The following is a 19355-nucleotide window of genomic DNA, read 5'->3' on the forward strand; positions in this document are numbered from 1 at the left end:
TAGAATCTGAAGGGTTTTTTTCTAGACATTTTTTTTTATGCAACTTAGAATGGCAAACAAGCTGACGGCCCACCTGATGGAAAGTGGTAACCGTCGCATATAGATGAGCAGTGCCATGGACATAACAGAGTATACTATTTCGCCCATGGTCCCCCCCCCCCCACCATTTGTTGCCATTCCTGAGGACTAAGGTGTTATTCCTCTATACCCTGTAAATTCACTGTCATATATTTTTCAAACCGAAATACAGCCGTGCAAATACAACTGCTTCATGGTTTGAACATGAATGGGACAGAGGTGCCCAAGCAAACGACTATTGTACAGACTCCTTCTGGTAACATTTCTTAAAATATTTTTTTTTAAATTCATAGTTTAAAAAAAACAATCATACTGCTCAAAAATCGCTACCTTACATTGCAAATACTTGAATTTAACATTTACGTAGCGAATTGCGTATCTACCAGCTGATTTTTTTTTGTAACAGATTTACAGATAACAGATTTGAAAACACGCAAGCACGCAGGCACATATACACACACACACACACACGCACACACACACGCACGCACGCACGCACGCACGCACGCACTCATACGCATACGCACATACACAACGCACACGCACAGATTCAATTTGAAGGCCCAAGCAAAATATGTAACATTGCAACCCTATATTTGTTAAAAAACATTTATTATTATAATTGTCACAAAATATGAAACCAACACGGAAGTAAACTGTAACGATTCAAAGTAGAATTAAAGGAAACAGCATCAACTAATATAATTACGAAAAGGGCCAAAACAATATATTTGTTAAATTATAGAGAATAAATATCCGATACGTAACATCAAAGGGTCTGTGTTTTATTAAAAAAATAACTTGCATGTAATATAATATACGTACTTGTATATTTTTCAAAGGGCGAGACCTTTTGTTCACCTTATCGTAAAGAAAACTTATGAAATATCCTCTATAATATTACATTGACTCTTTTCACGGTAAGGATGCCAACAGATCCCTGGTCGTAATAAAATATTATTACGTGTTTTCGGTTTTATTGGATTTAACGATTACGGAAATTACTAGGTGTGTTGCTTGACTTTTAAAAAAAAAATACAAAAAATAAAGAAAAAAAGAAATTATAACAAAAAGATGGGAAAAGGAAAGAATATATTCAAAATCATGTGAATTATATAATGAATAATTTACACATAAACACGAGTATTGTTATCTCACTCATTTCTGTCAAGCAGCTGTACTGAATGGTAACCCCATCTGTACTAATGGTACACCCGCGCGAAGCACCAGTGATAGATCAGATTGAAAATGCTGATCGTTATGAATACACTTGATTTTCGGCACGATGGTTTCCACAATGGATAGTTGGTTGATGGATGGGGGACCATGTGGAAATCGACCTGATAGGGTATATTGCTAGCAATGGGACTGTAAGCCCGCATTATTATCAATCCCCCCCCCCCCCCTCTTGGTGCTCGTCTGGTAGTATTTAAGTTTTTTTTTGATGGGTGAAAATGGTATGGTAACCCCGCCTGCGCTAACGGGATACGCTGGCGGAGCACCAGTGAAGGGTGATAGATGAGAATGAAAACAGGCCAGTTAGCCCATCATGATGAATTCATCAGGAATTAACCATGATAGTTTCCAGGGAGAACCGCGAGGAGGTCGACCTGGTTGGGTATATTGCTAGCAATAGGATTCTCAATCTCCATTACTAACAATCCCTTTCCGCCCGGTAGCATTTAAGTTTGAAGAGTGTGATATAATAATCAAATTACAGGTTTAACTCCCATTTTCGAGGAATACCATCACACGAAGGTCACCATGGGTATCACAGTGCATTCTGTGATACCTATGGTGCTGTTCATGGCTGTAAACAGTTACCATTGTCTAGTAATCCATCAACTTATATGCCATTTCAAAATGTATAAAAAAATCTCTCTCTTTCTTCTACAGCCATGTCGTGCCAACGTCTCTCTTCTAGAAGAAGATATATGGAGGGAGCAGCAGTGCAGTGCGCATGATAGTACACCATACGGTGGGGAGCTGTTCCACTGGAGAGCTCACCGTGATGATGCGGAACCCTGTGCCTTGACCTGTCGAGGTACTCCACAGCATTCTGGACAAAGACCTGAACCGGTAAGTCTTTTTTTATACCACGAAGATAGCAAACAATTATCCTAACCTATGGACGTCTGTAATACTAGGGGTGTCACGTGTGCGTTATCGATCCTGAAGAAACCCAAATCTAATCAAAGTCTGTTTAAAAACAAGCTTTTGTAGTGGATTGCACCTCAAAAGCTTGTTTTCATCATCTTGGAGCAATGAGTGTATTGAATTTAGTTTAATGTCACTTCATTGTTGTCAACTATTCAAGCCTTCAGGTGTAAGGGGAGTTAAAAAATACATGATCTGCCATCCTGATCTTTTAGACCTTCCCTTGAAAATATTTAAGAAACGGCTTCATCTATGGCTTCTGGATAAGGTCTTTTACAGTATGGGAGAATATTATGCCTACACATCCCAAAAATAGTTAACATAATTATTAATAATATAAATCCTTAAGACTTGACATAAATTTGCTATTGACATAACATATGGAATGTAATTTGTATTTAATTAATAATAATAATGTAATTGTTAATTTTATTTGACGATATTGAATATGTAATTTGACTTGATAATTGTTTGAGCATTGTTTTCTTTTTTTTTTATTATTCTATGATCATAATAATGTACTAGTATAAATTAAATTTGTATCCTTATTTAACGAATAAATTAGATTTGCATGCCTACAATTTTAAGGCAATTAGACAGATGCCAAAAAGTTGTGTCACATGGCCCTTATAATGTCAAATGTCTGTTTAAAGCAAATAAATATTTCATTTCATTTCATTTCATTTCATTTCATTTCATTTCATTTCATTTCATTTCATTTCATTTCATTTCATTTCATTTCATTTCATTTCATTTCATTTCATTTCATTTCATTTCATTTCATTTCATTTCATTTCATTTCATTTCATTTCATTTCATTTCATTTCATTTCCTGTAATAAGGATCGCATTGAAAATATTACAACATTACAATAGAGGGCGAAATAGCATGCGGCTCATCTGTTGGTAAGTGATTACTGCCGCCCATAGGCACATAGGCATTAGTTTCATCCCAATCATCTGGACGAGTGGCGGTCTTCCACCGTACGTTTTTCAAGGCACTTTTTTCCACGCACAACCATTCTATGGAATCAACTTCCAGCAGCAGTATTTCCGAACCGATACGACAACATAACCTTCAAGAAAAGAGTATATTTCTTTTTAAAAGTGCCGGCCTTTTAAAAAGAAATATACTCTATTGCCGGCACACCTGCAATGCCGCTGGTGTTGTGGGTGATCATGGGCGGTGGTAGTCACTTACCATCAGAGGAGCCGCATGCTCGTTTGCCCCCTGTGTTGTAAAAAAAAAAATGGGAAATCGCAGGTGTATTTCTGGCGTTATAAAAAGGATTTATTACATATTGCATTGTCATTAGAAATATGCAAAAATTTTAAGTCAATCCAATCTCAAAATCCACGATGATTTTCTACAGGAAATCACGTGAATTTCTAGTGAATTCGTCATAATGGACCAGTCGATCAGAATTTATCTTTATACTAAATTTACATATGATCTACACTTATATGTATTATAAAGAGGAAAGATTTGACTTGTTATTTCTAATGGATAAACTAAAATATTACTTGACCAATTTCAAAAGTTTTTTTAAACTATAGTAAACTATAATATTAGCAAGTAAACATATTTACATACATACATATCTGTCACGCCTATCTCATATTAGAGTAGGCAGGATCAATGGAATGCCAAATGCTTCGATTCAAACAAACCTCTTTCGCTTCATCCACATTCATTAATCTTTACACGCTCGCCGGTTACGGGTACTTTTAATTTGGCCCTTCTTCAGCACGTCGCCTATTTGGTGGGCATACGTCCATTTAGGGCGGCCCCTATCGACATCTCCATTCATTCTTGCTCGATAAATCTCCTTCGTAATTCTTCATTCATCCATCCTCTCCAAATGGCCAAACCAACGCAACATTCCTTTTTCGATTTTTGTCACTACATAGTCATTCTGTCCACACTTCTCTCTATTTTAACAACATATTTTTTATAACACATAATTTAGTTTAGTTAACGTACTCTAATATTTTTTTTTATACAACTTAGAATGGCAAACAAGCTGACGGCCCACCTGATGGAAAATGGTAACCGTCGCCTATAGACATGAGCAGTACCATGGACATAACAGAGTATACTGTTTCGCCCATGATACACCCCATGCGTTGCCATTCCTGAGGACTCAGGTGTTATTCCTCTGTACCCAGTAAATTCACGCCATATCCCACCCTTCAAACTAAAACACAGCCGTGCAAACACAACTGCTTCACGGTTGAAACACGAGTGGGACAGAGGTACCCATGCAATCTCTAGATTAACTCTAATATTAATTGTTATATAATGAAATAGTTAACATAATCTAATATTATTTGCGAAAATTCTAGCTACACGTGTGAAGATGGACTGGGTCGCTAACGTATTATATCTGTCATTTCATTTAAATCTGTCTATTAATTTTTGCCTGATAAAGTAACGATCAATTTAAGCATTTTTCTATTCTATTCTATCGATCCAACGTTAGAGTTTCGCGGTTACAACAATAATAGGATATGAAATGGCATATGTACGAATAATATTATTTTTTATAAGATAAAAGTAACTTACAAAAACCCAACTGTTACACCGTAGTTCTGTCTGGAAGATTCCACTAACACCTCTACCGTAAACTGAGTTAGGATGACAAATCCCAAACGGATTAACTTTCCTCGAGTTACGCCCGGGTCTACCTTTCTAAATTTCTGCCCGGGGGACATTTTTGTTTGGCTATTATGTTACCAACAAGGGACGTCGGTTATTATTGTTTAAGATGTCAATTTTACTGCTAAATATTAAATGTGCATTTATAACCGGATCTGTGTTAAAAAATTAAAGACTTTATTCTAGCAACTTGCCCCAGTTTTGCACCGTTGCAATTCTTTTTATGTAACTTAGAATGGCAAACAAGCTGACGGCCCACTTGATGGTAATTAGTAACCGTCGCCTATAGACGTGAGCAGTACCATGGACATAACAGAGTGTACTGTTTCGCCATTCCTGAGGACTCAGGTGTTATTTCTCTGTACACTGTAAATTCACTGTCATAGCCCACCCTTCAAACCGAAACACAGCCATGCAAACACAACTGCTTCACGGTAGAAACACGAATGGGACAGAGGTGGCTAAGCAAATGACTTTTGTACAAAGTCACCCTCTGGTAAATCCTACTACTATATTAAATTTGTGAAGATGCATAGATGAATTTATATTTGTGACTGTTTCACGCAGAAAAGCTAGTAAAAATATTTGAATAAAATTTGATACGAGGAGAAACTATATATTCATTTAGAATAAAGGATACTGTATACATTGTTTAACGCCGGCGAATCCGCAGTATTTTAATGTATCAACTATTAACTCTGGTGGAACCGCGTGGAGGTCCACCTGATAGGGTGTAGTGCTAGCATTGGGGTTGCTAATCTTCATTTCTAACAACCCCTTCCCCTCCCATATTTATGGGTAGGAATATGCTCTTATCCTAATATGCTCGTAGAAATAGGCCGGCATCACACCTGTAATTTCTCTAATACTGCGTATGGGCGGTGATAATCGCTTACCATCTGGTGAACTGCATGCTCTTTTGCCTAAACAAATAATACATATATCCTTCCTTTCAGACGGTGTCCTTGGATGACGATGACCGCGTTGTGGTCGCTGTACTTGCTGCCAGGGTCTCTGATGGTACGAGATGCAGGACAGGAAGTCTGGACATGTGCATTGACGGGCGGTGTCAGGTAAGGTCTAATTAAAATTAGATGTGTGTATGTAAGCGTGTGTATGTGTATATGTATGTATGTGTGTATATGTATATGTATATATATGTATGTGTGTATGTATGTATGTGTATGTGTGTGTATGTATGTATTTTGCATATATAAAAAACGATCATTGTCATTAGGCAAATGTGAAAACGATTCATGGCTTAACATAGATATAAATTTGATTATGTATTGACTGTAATTCAGCTGTACGTTTTCCAAAAAATAAATAAATAAATAAAAAAAAATTATAAATTGTATATAACTTATAGTGCATAATTAGACCTGTTCCAATATTTAGACCTGTACCATATTATAGAATAATAAAAAATAAATAAATAACCAAATTAGCTATTCTCTATCAAAGGGCTTCGCTTACCAATGAACGAGAATAAATTTTTATTTAATATAGATTCCAAAGTTCTTCGCTTTGGGATTCAGTCTCACCATTTTACTAGTACACAGAATGGGAAATTACGTTCTTTTTTATACAACTTAGAATAGCAAACAAGCTGACGGCCCACCTGATGGAAAGTAGTAACCGTCGCCTATAGACATGAGCTGTACCATGAACATAACAGAGTATACTATTTCGCCCATGCTACCCCCCATGTGTTGCCATTCCTGAGGACTCTGGTGTTATTCCTCTGTACCGTATAAATTCACGTCATATCCTATCCTTCAAACTGAAGCAGAGTCATGCAAACACAACTGCATCACGGTAGAAACACGAATGGGACAGAGGTACCCAAGTAAACGACTTTTGTACAAAGTCTCCCTCTAGTGACTTACCAATGTAGTTTACCAATAAACAACGATTAATTTTCATCTATATAGAATCCAAAGTTCCAATCTTCGCTCTGGGATTCGGTCTCACCATTTTCCTGGTACACAGAATGGGGAATTACGCTAAATGGCACACAACACTAATTGCTTTTTAACTGTTTACATTCTCGTTTGAGGCAAACAATACCTAAGATAACATATAATATGTTGAGTTTAACGAACAATGTCATTGTAACCGAAAATTCCTTGCACGCTTGCGTACAAAATGGCGGAAGGTATTGTCTCAGACACGATGTTGTGGCTGCACAAATGAAGCAATCTATTTACATGTAAAATATTTATTGAAATATGTCATACATGCTGTAGGGATAAATGGGTACTGGAGGTTCCGTGAAATATCTGAGTGGGTTTACGTTTTATAAGAGGTGGGAGTAACACGTAAGTCTACCTGTGACCACGGCTGCTATACCCTGGTTGAAATGTCGAAATAAACCAAGTAAACTACCATAGTCAATATAATAGATAATTAACGCATTTATTTAGACATATACGTTAATTATCGTCTCTTGTAAACCATCATGTCTGAGAATACAACGAGATCTAATATCTAATATTTAAATCTATTACGCCTTTTAGAATGTTTGATAAAAGGACAATATAAAGAGATATTATTTTTTATGCTACTAAACCAAATAAGCAAAAAGCTCACCTGATGAGAAATAGCAGCCATCACCTATGGAAGTGAACAGAGTAATTTCTCACTGGTGCTCCACCAACATACTGATAAAGCAGGCAGGGTTACCATTCCATTATCATTCATTAAAAAATGTGACCCGTCCTATCCCATTTGAGCCTGGCCATCTTCCAGTTTCCAGGGGTATCCATTCCTTCCCCCCTAGATCGTTAATAATTCGCCGATACTGTTTTATAAAGCTCAACTAAAATTGAAAGTAAATGCAAACATTATTCAGCATCTCGTAGCTCGTAACTTTCAGGACCATTGACCTCCATTACACCGTAGTTCAATCTCGTTAGTTATATAAAAATAAACTCGTTATCTACAATGCTATGTATCTACCTTACAGTGTGAACTAGTTCGCCCGTGCTGTGAATATTTAATGGTGTACCGTCACAATTTATAAACTTAGAGCGATATTGAAATGGTGGTAATAGATACATCGCCGTGTCGGTCCCGGCATAGAATGGGATACCCCTTCCTTTCCCGAGGGAGTCGTAAGAGGCGACTAAGGAAGGGTGGAGGGGTGAGCAACAGCGTCCCTCTTAAAATATCTGTAAAGCCGAACTGCGGTTGCCAACTCGTCTGCCAAGCGTGGCAATTACTGGCAAAACTCCCTTTATGGGGAAGGATTATGTTCAACAGTGGACAGTTAACATAATAATAATCGTCGGATCTATACTAACAGTTACTGAACATAACCTCCTCCATAAGAAGGGTTTGCCAATAGTTGTCACGCTTGACAGGCGGGTTGTTAACCGCAGCTTGGTCTTTGGTGATTTTTAAGAGGGACGTTGCTGCCCATCCCTCCACCATAAGCTCCCTAAGTCGCCTCATACAACACCCACGAGAAAGGAAGGGGTGGCCTATTCTATACCGGGACCTACACAGCAAATATACTAAAAGTAATATTAATTAATCCTCAAATTATTGTGTTAATTCTCGTTTATCATGAATCATACAATATGCTGAGGTTTTCCCAAGAGCATACAGTTCTTCAAAAGGGGGATACAGAGGTTACTTTAGGGTTGGCAACGCGCGCGTAATACCCCTGGTATTGCAGGCGTTCATATGCTACGGTAACCAATTTTTTTTTATATACGACTTAGAATGGCAAACAAGCTGACGGCGCACCTGATGGCAAGTGGTAACCGTCGCCTATAGACATGAGCAGTACCATGGACATAACAGAGTATACTGTTTCGCCTATGATACCACTTGCCACCTGAGGACTCAGTACCCTGTAAATTGATATGCAAAAAAAATCTGGGACCTAAACGACTTTTGTACAAAGTCTCCCTCTGGTACTTACCATCAGTGGTATAAAAAAATCTACCTACATATAAACTACCTAAAAACAAAACCGCTACAGTCGTTGACTTACAACCGACGGCAAATGTAGCATCATAGTGCAGTAATTCAGTTAGTTATGCTTTGCGGACGCAGACTGATATAAACAGGCCTCTTTCCCTGAAAACTGAGTGGAAATATCGTGCACATTGCTGTCTGAACTATTGCTGTACTAATTGGTGAGACTATCTGTACTTGCAAGTCTGTTACAGTTTTTTTTTTTTATATATACCACTGAAGTGGCAGACATGCATGTGGCCCACCTGATGGTGAACGGTTACAATTACAGTTTGCAGGTACAATTGTGGTAAAACAAAAAATTACGCTCGTTAAATTATAATATCGTTAATTTACTACCATGGAGCATACTGAACAGCGCCATCTAGTGCCAAAATGAATTACTCGTAATTCTATTTAATCTTGTATGTTTATAAAGCTATTATATTTTAAGGATAAAATATAGAAATTTTTAAAAATCTGTCCGGTTTTTTTTTCAAAGGATTTTGTATGAGTTGATATTGGAAAGAAAGAAAAATATTTTATAACCAATAAAAAACTGAGGGGAAGGGATTGTTAGTAATGCGGACTACCAGTCTCATTGCTAGCATTATACCCTGTCAGGTTGACCTCCACGTCGTCCAGAGGGAAATCATCTTGCTGCATGTGATGAATATACCATTTTTTTTAACGTCTGGAAAATGCTTTATGCAGGCCCATACACCTTGTGGGAGGAGAATGGGTACTGTGGGAATCCCCCCGTAAGGCGGGGGTGTACCCACCAAAAACCAGACGATATACCCTTGAGGTGCCATATGTCGGAGACATGGGTTCGCTTTCGCACGCATCGGCGTGTATTCATCATGATGGGCTCACGGACCTGCCTTTTCAATTTCACCTATCATCCTTTACTGGTACTCCGCCAACGAATACCGTTAGCGCAGGCGGGGTTACCATTCCAATATCATACATTCGGGGAAATTGATTATTAATAATGGTTTAGGAAATATGTAAATATATGACGATGAGGTATTTGGTGGGTATGTCAGTAGATAAATTAAAATCTGACTTACTGTTGTAAAATGTTTAAGTACGTTCACACAATGTTCACAACTCACATAAGCACATAAACACAGAAGGAGAAAGATTATACAAGCACAGATATATACATTACAAGATCTAGGACACAAACAAAGATAATAATTAGCGAGCATATATATATTAAATAAGCGAAAGCGACATTCAAATATTAAAACAACTGTCCAGCAAAGCGGTAGTTTTCGACTGGTCTATGCGCCCGCGCAGGCCGCGCGGCTACCGTCACGAGTTAAAAATAGATCGAGCGGCAACGCTACTCGACTGCACGTTTTCATTACCTCTATACGATTTTAGACCAGCCGGCACGATTTACCGTGTGTAAGATATATAAATAAATATATGTGAATAAATATTTGTAAATAAATAAATTAAATATAATATTAATTGTGCAAGTCATTTACAATATATAAATAAATATTTGTAAATAAATAAACAAAATTATATTAAATATGTAAGTCGCCTACAATGGGATCTAATGAACCCGTTGCTAGCAATACACCCTATCAGGTCGACCTCCACGCGGTTCCCCCTGGAAAGCATCGTGGTTAATTCTAGTTGGATTTGTCATGATGGGCTAACTGACCTGTTTTCATCGTCACCTATCATCCCTCACTGGTGCCCCGCCAGCGTATGCCGTTAACGCGGACGAGGTAATTATTCCATTATCATCCATTAAAAAAATCCCCATCTACGACAATACATTAAATATAAAGCTACCGACATATTATAAAAACATTCAGACATTCCCAATAATAACATGGACAAGATTATTCAATGGCCGTGCCAGAAGTCGAAATAAAACGAGGAATCCATAAACTTTATTTTAACAAGATGAAAAGGTTGGGACAGGATTTGAATATAGACAAATCGAATCATGGGCTCTGTACTTATATATGTATTGACACGGGTCCATCCCTTCTCGAGGCGTATGACAGCGACTGGACACAGATATACTATATCTAGTGTATAGCTTATTGTATTTATACTAAAACAATCTGTTTCCACGGCTTTGATCGCATCATAACAGCCTTTAACTGCTGAACATAAGCTTCCCGCTTGGAGAATTTGGCCAGTAGGTGCTACGCTTGGCAGGCGGATTGGCAACGGTAGTTAAGCTTTCATGATATTTTAAGAGGAACGCTGCTGGTCATTTTTTTTTTATACAACTTAGAATGGCAAACAAACTGACGGTCCACCTGATGGAAAGTGGTTTCGTCTATGATACCCCCCTGGCGTTGCCCTTTCTGAGGAATCAGGTGTTATTCCTCTGTACCCAGTAAATTCACTAATATCCTTTACGCATTTCCAATGTTCCCTTTCTTTTTTCTCCTCAATCCTTTCCCCCTTACCGTAGGTGGCAGAAACCACTAACAAATGCATTCCCAAAGAGGGTTGACGTCAGACAGGCGGCCAGTCGTAAAACTATAAGTCAAATCTTTTTGTAATATGGATAAAACCATATTACGCCGACCCCAAATAATAATTGGGATAAGGGCAACAGGATGATGATGATGATGATATAAATATTTTCTTCATAAATCGTTACGCATCTGTGTGACAGGATGGCATTCTCGTAAAATCGATTTATTTCAATGCTAAATAATTTGTCATTCAATTTTATACCTTACTCCTTTACGATAGACTATAAAGTAACAATCGATCTACAGGTAAAAGTTCTCGCGTGCCTCGAGTTACGCCGTTTTCTTTCCAATTTTTATTATATTATTTGTATTTTTCTTAGGCAGTCCTAAACAGTTAAACGAGATGGATTTATTTTACGAACAACTAAATGTCGCCATCAAAAACCGGTATTCCTAACGGGAAACCGGTTTCTGTATTCCAACACTTACAATGTTAGGCAATGAAGTTTCCTAGAAATTATTTAGTAGTCTATTCATATGAAGAGGAAGACTCGGTTCCTATGAATTCCTCTTTTTAATCCTGTTTTTACATGTATTATTAAAAGTAGATCCTCTTTAACCGACTTCAAAAAAGAAGATTTATTAAACTTACTGTTATAATATCTCGCAATAAAAAAAATATTCGATTTTATTAGTACTATATAAAAAGAAAAATATATGGTATATAAATATATTTAATAAAAATTGTTTATTCTTAATTATTGTTGGTATGTCGGTATGTATCTTTGTTCCGGCATCATGCTAAAACTACTTTTTTCACTTTTTATCTACTCACCGCTCGCCATCGACAGAGAATTCATCCTCACACGCTTGAACCTAAATAGTCACGTACAGTAAGGTTACAAAGGAATTTTCTCCCGCAAACGCTCAGGCTGTGGAACGAGCTCCCTGCCGAGGTTTTCCCTAGAGACTACAGTATGGAGTTCTTCAAAAAGATTCCTTCAGGGTCAGCAACGCTTAGGCGTCCTTAGGCTACAGTAACCATTTACCATGTTTGCCATCTTCGTGATATAAAAAAAAAAACTTTATTATATTGATAGCAGTTTTCTCAGTTATGTCTGACGATCTAACGTGAAATCTGATATGAATTTTAACTTTATACGCCATCTATTGGTTAACTAGCTTAGTTTATCATTTAAGTGAACATGAGCTCATTTGCTCACTGTTTTAAAATTAATAAAAAAAAATACTAACCAGTATATTAAACATAAGAATTGAAATCAACTATTTTCCCATTAAAATATAACTGAGTAAGTTTCCATTGGAGTCAAAACTGATTTTATAAATGGTCTCGAACCGCAGATTCGATTTACGCCCGCTGAAAAGACGTAGACCCAGACAGGAGTGCCTTTTGTTGATAAACAAGAAGCTCTCGGCTCTATTCAATTGGCCCCAATAATTAATTATCTATAGCGAGCGAAATAGCTTGAATATTATAAATTGTACGATCCTTTTAGCTAATTACTTTAATATTGAACGAATTGAAATATTGCGGTAGGTTTCTTATCGTTATTTCTGCATTAGTATTGTTTGGTAAGAGATCGTAAATAGAATGTTGTTTTGTTCAATGTACAATGATTGCTTATTTCAATTTCAATTCAATTTATTCGTAATAACATTGAATATCATGTTGAATATTGTTTCTTCTTTTCATTTAAGAGTTTCCTCTTGTCGGTGCAACTAATTCATCTTCCTCCAGCCAGTTCTATCCCAGGCCATATCCTTTATCTCCCTATACGACATGACGCCTAGTGTTTCCTTTATCTGTCCCATGTAGTTAATCCTCGGTCTTCCTCTTCCTCTTTTGCCCTCTACCTTTCCTTCTACTATGGTCTTAAAAAAATCGTCATGTCGTATAAGGTGGCCCAGCATTTTGCCTCTTCTATTCTTTATTATTTCAACCAATATTGTTTATAAGTTATAAATTAATAACAAGATCGAATTGGTGATGAGGAGGTCTTACTTAAGGTTAAGAAAAAGACACAAATTATAAGAACTATTGAGGTTAGAAGGGGAAAAATGTTGGGACACTTGATACGATACGACGAACTTATGAACATTATAATAGAAGATAAGATAAAGGGAAGGAGGAGAAGAGGGAGACTAAGGCGTAGTTACATCAGGCAGATCAAGGAAAAAGTTGGTGTCGTGTCATATCAAGAGGTGAAGAGACTCGCTGAAAATCGTAGTGAGTGGCAAGAGCTCCACCGACAAGAGCGCAGCTCTTAAATAGAAAATTAAATTAAATAAACCTATATCAGAAAATAATTTTGCAGTACACAGAAATATATGAAGAAATGAAATAATAAAGAATAATTGTCTAAAAATTATAAAACTAACATATATTGTATCGTCCCAAACGGCGCTTCAATCGATTGATTATTCGATTCTTAATCGAATGTCCACACACCTCGCGGATATGAACCGATTACATTATTATTAAGTTGGAGGGCAGTTAGTGAACTTGTCCTTGCACTCGGTTTGAAATCACGTACCGTCGCGAATCAAGAGCATATAACCAAACAGTGAACTAGGAGATCTTCATATTAAAGATTCATATCAAATAGTGTATATTTAAAGATATTAGTGTAGGCCTACCAATCCAGAATCTATAACAGCATCCAGTCAAAGGTGGAAAGCAGTGCGGCGCATGAGATTCCTTCAAGTAAGTGTACGTACCTTCTTAAATATTGTAATCGCTTCATCCTCATTATCAGAAGTAAGGACAAACGTATTTCCACCGCTTAACGGTGTCCCTACATATATCATTAGTGAGGCAGGTATATACTGTACATATTAAAATTGCTTATTCAATCTACCTTTGAAGGATCCAAGATCTAATGTTTTAAATGTTATATCAATTAAGTGGATGCACTTTACCAATAAAAGATTATAAACTTTTTATTTTTAAAACTCTCCATTTTCATTGGTTTACAATGTATCGTGTAATTTTTTATACAATTTAACTGCTTGAAATTGTGCGCCATATTTATATATTTAGTTTTGGTTATATATAATATACAACAATTTTTCGTCTAAAACTCATGCGTATTCCTCTATTGACTCATTTCACTTCTTCACATAATGTTTTTTAACATAGTCTATAACCATAATCTATATATACAGGGTGAAAGGGGCAAGTTGGCCAAAATGAAAACAGCTGATTCAGATGATTGGTCTAAGTCAGAAAAATCAAGTGGGCAAATAATCTGCCATTATTTACCCACCCGAAATGTACAACAGCCATATAATTAACGATTTTTAGTTTTCACGCCGCGCAATGTATTAGAAATTTTACAATCCACACGACGCGTGATACCTACAAGGCGCGCTCAATAGCACTTCTCCGTAGGTAGTTTTCGATCGCTTGTTAGCACTTGTTCCTCACGTCGCGGTAGAATTTTAATACGTGTATTACATTGCTGTTTTTTTGATATTTCATAATATTTCACTATAAAATATTATTTCTTTATATTATGACATAATATCATAGATTACTCGTATATGGATTTAAATAAAAAAAAAAAAACAAAAAAATTGAATTTTTCCAGAAACAATTTCCACTAATTTTCAGTTCTGAAATAATTCTAATAGTCTGAATTCACTATTTCAGTTTTTGTCCACATGTCTTTTACACTCTGTATAAACTGGGAACAGTAAAAATGCCATATTTTATGAAAAAAATCCTACAAGATTGCCACTGCGGAATCCGAGCGAACGTCCTAATTGCCTTTTCTACGTTATAATTGTAGATTTTTTCTTATTATATGAGGGATGTCTTTATACATTTTTATATCTTTATATATAAGCCGTGATATAAAGCCAGTAATACATATATACACGAGCAAACTTTTTAACATGATAACAAAATGTTTTGTTAAACCACCTAAGTTTGTAATTATAATGAAATTTGCCACTGTCGCACCCACAAGCTCAAACTCGAAATATGCTAATCGTTTTAAGCTTCCTGCCCCAGTATCTTTAGGGTTGACACCTGGGTCAATGTGCCAATATTTAATTCTAACTTTTGTACGGAAATTTTGTACAAGCTTTTATATTATTTCTGCATCTCTGAATATTATTACAATATGAAAATAATATTATTATTACCACAGTTTTTTTAAGGTGTGTGCTCCCAGCATAGAATAGACTACCCCTTCCTCTCTCGTGGGTGTCGTAAGAGGCGACTAAAGGTACTTAATAGTCAAATGATGGGCAGCAGCAGCCAAGCAAGCATGGCAACTACTGGTAAAATACCTCACGGGGAGGCTTATGTTCAGCAGTGGACAGTTATCAGCTAATGATGATGATTGATTCATTTTTATTTGCCAATGTCTGTGGTGCTAGGGTTGGCACGTTATTTTGTGTAAATGTGGTTCGATTCTCGGTCGTGTCTATTTAAAAAATGCACCTTTCTAAATTGTGCTCATATTTATCGCCATTTTCTATAATCTTTAACTCAAAAATAATATAATTTTGTAAGATTTTTTTTAATGGGTTTTAATGGTAACCCCGCCTGCACTATCGGTATATGCTGGCAGGGCACCAGTGAGGGGTGATAGGTGAGGATGAAAGCAGGTCAGTCAGCCCATTGTGACGAATTCCACTAGAATTAACCACGCTGGTTTCCAGGGGAAACCACGTGGAGGTGGACTTGATAGGGTGCGTTGCTGGCAATGGGTCGGTTAGACCCTATTACTAATAATCCCTTTCCCCCAACTTAGATTGTGTAGCAGTGGTATTTGTTACTACGTGTTTCTCGAGCCTTCGTTCGTATAGCTTAATATACAAAATATAGAAAGTGTTACGTTAGGATATAAGCAGGTGTCCAAATTACCAAATTGTATAAAAATACATTAAGCCATTTAAGGATTAGCAAGTTAAAGTGGCAATGGGCTGCTCACGTAGCTCGAACAACCGACAATCGATGTGTAATAAAGGTTCTTCAGTGGCGATCGCGTATAGGCAAACGCAGTGTAGGACACCCCCCACTAGATGGAGTGACGACCTCAAATGCATTGCAGGTAGTCAGTGGATGCAGGTGTCTCAGGACCGTTTTTTATGGCAGTCTATGGGGGAGGCTCATGTCCAGCAGTGGACGGATAATGGCTGGAATGATGATGACGAAGCCGTTTAAAATAAGTAACAAATATTCAAAGAATTACAATATTTCACACTTACTTATATATTGTAGATACAGCATCGAGCCTCAAAAACGGGTCAACTTTTTTGTCAGCTAATTGTCATATTAGCTGACTTGTTTTTTTATCAGTGTTCTATATACTTACACACACAATGTATCTTGACGTATCTATGTTTAATTAGTAATGAATAAAATGAATATTTACGTATTAAAAAGGTGCATAATTTATAAGACATAATAAATATAGAAGTTATAAACACTCATAACTATTTATTAAGCTATAAGACTTTGTACAAAAGTCAATTACTTGGGTACTTCTGTCCCATTCGTGTTTCTACCGTGAAGCAGTTGTGTTTGCGTGGCTGTGTTTCGGTTTGAAGGGTGGGATATGGCGTGAATTTACTGGGTACGGAGGAATAACACCTGAGTCTTCAAGAATGGCAACGCATGGGGGTATCATGGGCGAAACAGTATACTCTGTTATGTCCATGGTACTGATCATGTCTATAGGCGATGGTTACCACTTTCCATCAGGTGGGCCGTCAGCTTGTTTGCCATTCTAAGCTGTATAAAAAAAAAAAGCAATATTGTATGAAAAAGTTGACCTGCCTTTCTCGAAACATTTGTATGGAGACACTCTATCTGTATAATTTAAGATTTAACAATTATAAAATTATTTGGATTTATTATTTAAGGCGATAAGGTCGCCTTTTGTATCATTTCTCATTACAATTATATGTATTTATTTTTTTTATAAATGGTGCAATAAAGTGTAAAATAAATAAATAAAATTGGCATACCTAATAGGTACGTAGCGGAAATATTTATTGCCTGAATGCCTGAAAGTGACAGAAAGTGACCTCTGACTACCCCTCATCTAATGGTATCTATTTATTTATTTAGAATACAATATCAAATGGAGGCGAATGTAATGGACACACACAATGCATTTTATTTCTATTTCTTTTTATTATTATTTTTAATAAGGAATTTCGCGACTGACTCTTGGCCACAACAGAATATCAGTGTTTTGCTCTTTTGTGGGCAAAGCAATAAACTGAGTTGTGACCATTTTGTGTTACTATGGCACACGCATGAAGGAAAGGAAAGAAAGGAAATTGTTGGTTTATATATTTTGCTTTTTGTTTTGTTGCTTTTTTGTTTTTTCATTCTTTTATCTCTTTTATTATGTGTATTATGTGTATGTTTTTTTATTGTAATTTGTGTGCTGTAAGTAATGTAAATAAATTATCTATCTATTTGTTTAAATAAATAAATAAATATTTAGTGTCAACCCTATAACTGGTGGTGGTGGGCTTACTGCCAAATGTGTGTAAGTAAAGTTTTTGTATTCTCTCCATTAAGAAACTGAATTTAATTGTTTATGATTCGTCGGCGCCGTTTAAATTCTGTTCAATGAAAATGATTACTCTCAAATTGTTTCCAACTTTGTCGTTCAACAAAAATACACTTCGTTATTCTCAAGTTTATAGATAATAACAATGAGTATTGGAATTTATGCATAATTTATGGATTTTATTGTCTTTATATAAAATGTAATTAATGTAAAACCTGGTAATAAATGCTCTTTTCCACTCAGGGTTCGCTGGAAGAGAACTCTTACAGAGTTAAGCTCGCCTGTTGTACATCTTTATTTAATATATATTATATGTTTTTAATTTTTTGTGTACAATAAAAAATAAATAAATAAATTGTTAAATAAATAATTTATTTTTTATTTTATTTATTTATTCATTAAAAATAATTACAACATTATAACAGCAAAAGCCAAATCAATGTTATAAATCTAGTGTGCTAACGCACAAAGTTATAATAAATGTATTTAATTCTATATAATGAATGTTTTTTTTTTTTAATGGATGATAATGGAATGGTAACCCCGCCTGCGCTATCAGTATGCACTGGCAGTGTACGAGTCAGGGATGATTGGTGAGGATGAAAAAGTAGATTAGTTCGACGAATCATTTGACGACATCATGACGAATTCAACGATAAATTAGTCACGATAGTTTCCAATGGGAACCGCGTATAGGTTAACCTGCGGGTCTACCATGAAATGAAATTTCGGACTCAATTTCGTGTTTTTGTTCACACCTAAATCGAACCAATTAATGGAGTTTATCATCTCGTTCGTCACACATCCTATCATAAAAGTCTAAAGGAACAATATTTTAACGTTTTTGATATTTCCAAACGGCATGTGTTATGTAATTTCAAAATCAAATTTGTGTTTCGTTTGGCTCCGAAATTTAGGCCCTCTGTTTATTTATTACTCTCAATATATATATTGATAGCAATAAAAAAAACTACCCATTACTAACAATCCCTTCCCCCATAAAGAATGTATTAAAATATATCTTTCCTATCTGGCAGGGCAAATGTTCTTTGCCTTTCACTACCATCTACCACATCGAGGGTTAATTATCGAAGGAAACACTATCATCATCGTTTCAGCCATTATCCGTCCACTGCTGGACATAGGCCTCCCCTATAGACTGCCATAAGGAACGCTCCTGGGCCACCTACATTGATTGACTCCTTACAATGCATATGAGGTCATCGCTCTATCTAGTGGGGGACCGTCGTACACTGTTTGCCCGTACGGGGTCGCCACTCAAGAACCTTTCTTCCCCATCGGTTATCATGGTTACTATACCACTTATATACTATATCTCAAATGGAAGAAAACTACACGCATTTTTAAAATTACATTAAAAGCGGTTGAGCGGTTTAGAAGATTAGCATGAACAAACACTATGCAGTTTTAAAACATAAAAGAAGAAAGAGAGAAAAGACAAAGCAAATCCTATTTT

The 19355-nt window shown here is 36.3% G+C and overlaps 2 protein-coding genes across 7 annotated transcripts in view; one reads left to right on the forward strand and one right to left on the reverse strand.

Moving 5' to 3' along the window:
- Window positions 1–10416, reverse strand: part of LOC113509261 (cilia- and flagella-associated protein 298-A) — a 45665-nt gene extending 35249 nt beyond the window's left edge. Inside the window, exon 1 of the mRNA XM_052902091.1 lies at window positions 9933–10416. Within this exon, the coding sequence (XP_052758051.1) occupies window positions 9933–10073 (141 nt within the window). The 5' untranslated portion in view covers window positions 10074–10416. The remainder of the gene's footprint in view (window positions 1–9932) is intronic.
- Window positions 1–19355, forward strand: part of LOC113510427 (protein madd-4) — a 496544-nt gene that overhangs the window by 387407 nt on the left and 89782 nt on the right. For all 6 annotated transcript variants that reach the window (XM_052902081.1, XM_052902084.1, XM_052902085.1 and 3 more), the window contains 2 exons: window positions 1975–2157; window positions 5850–5966. In XM_052902081.1, coding sequence (XP_052758041.1) covers window positions 1975–2157; window positions 5850–5966 — 300 coding nt within the window. The remainder of the gene's footprint in view (window positions 1–1974; window positions 2158–5849; window positions 5967–19355) is intronic.

Source organism: Galleria mellonella, unplaced genomic scaffold, assembly GCF_026898425.1.
Source record: "Galleria mellonella isolate WM207_F2 unplaced genomic scaffold, CSIRO_AGI_GalMel_v1 utg87, whole genome shotgun sequence".
In the NCBI taxonomy this organism is placed as follows: Eukaryota; Metazoa; Arthropoda; class Insecta; order Lepidoptera; family Pyralidae; genus Galleria; species Galleria mellonella.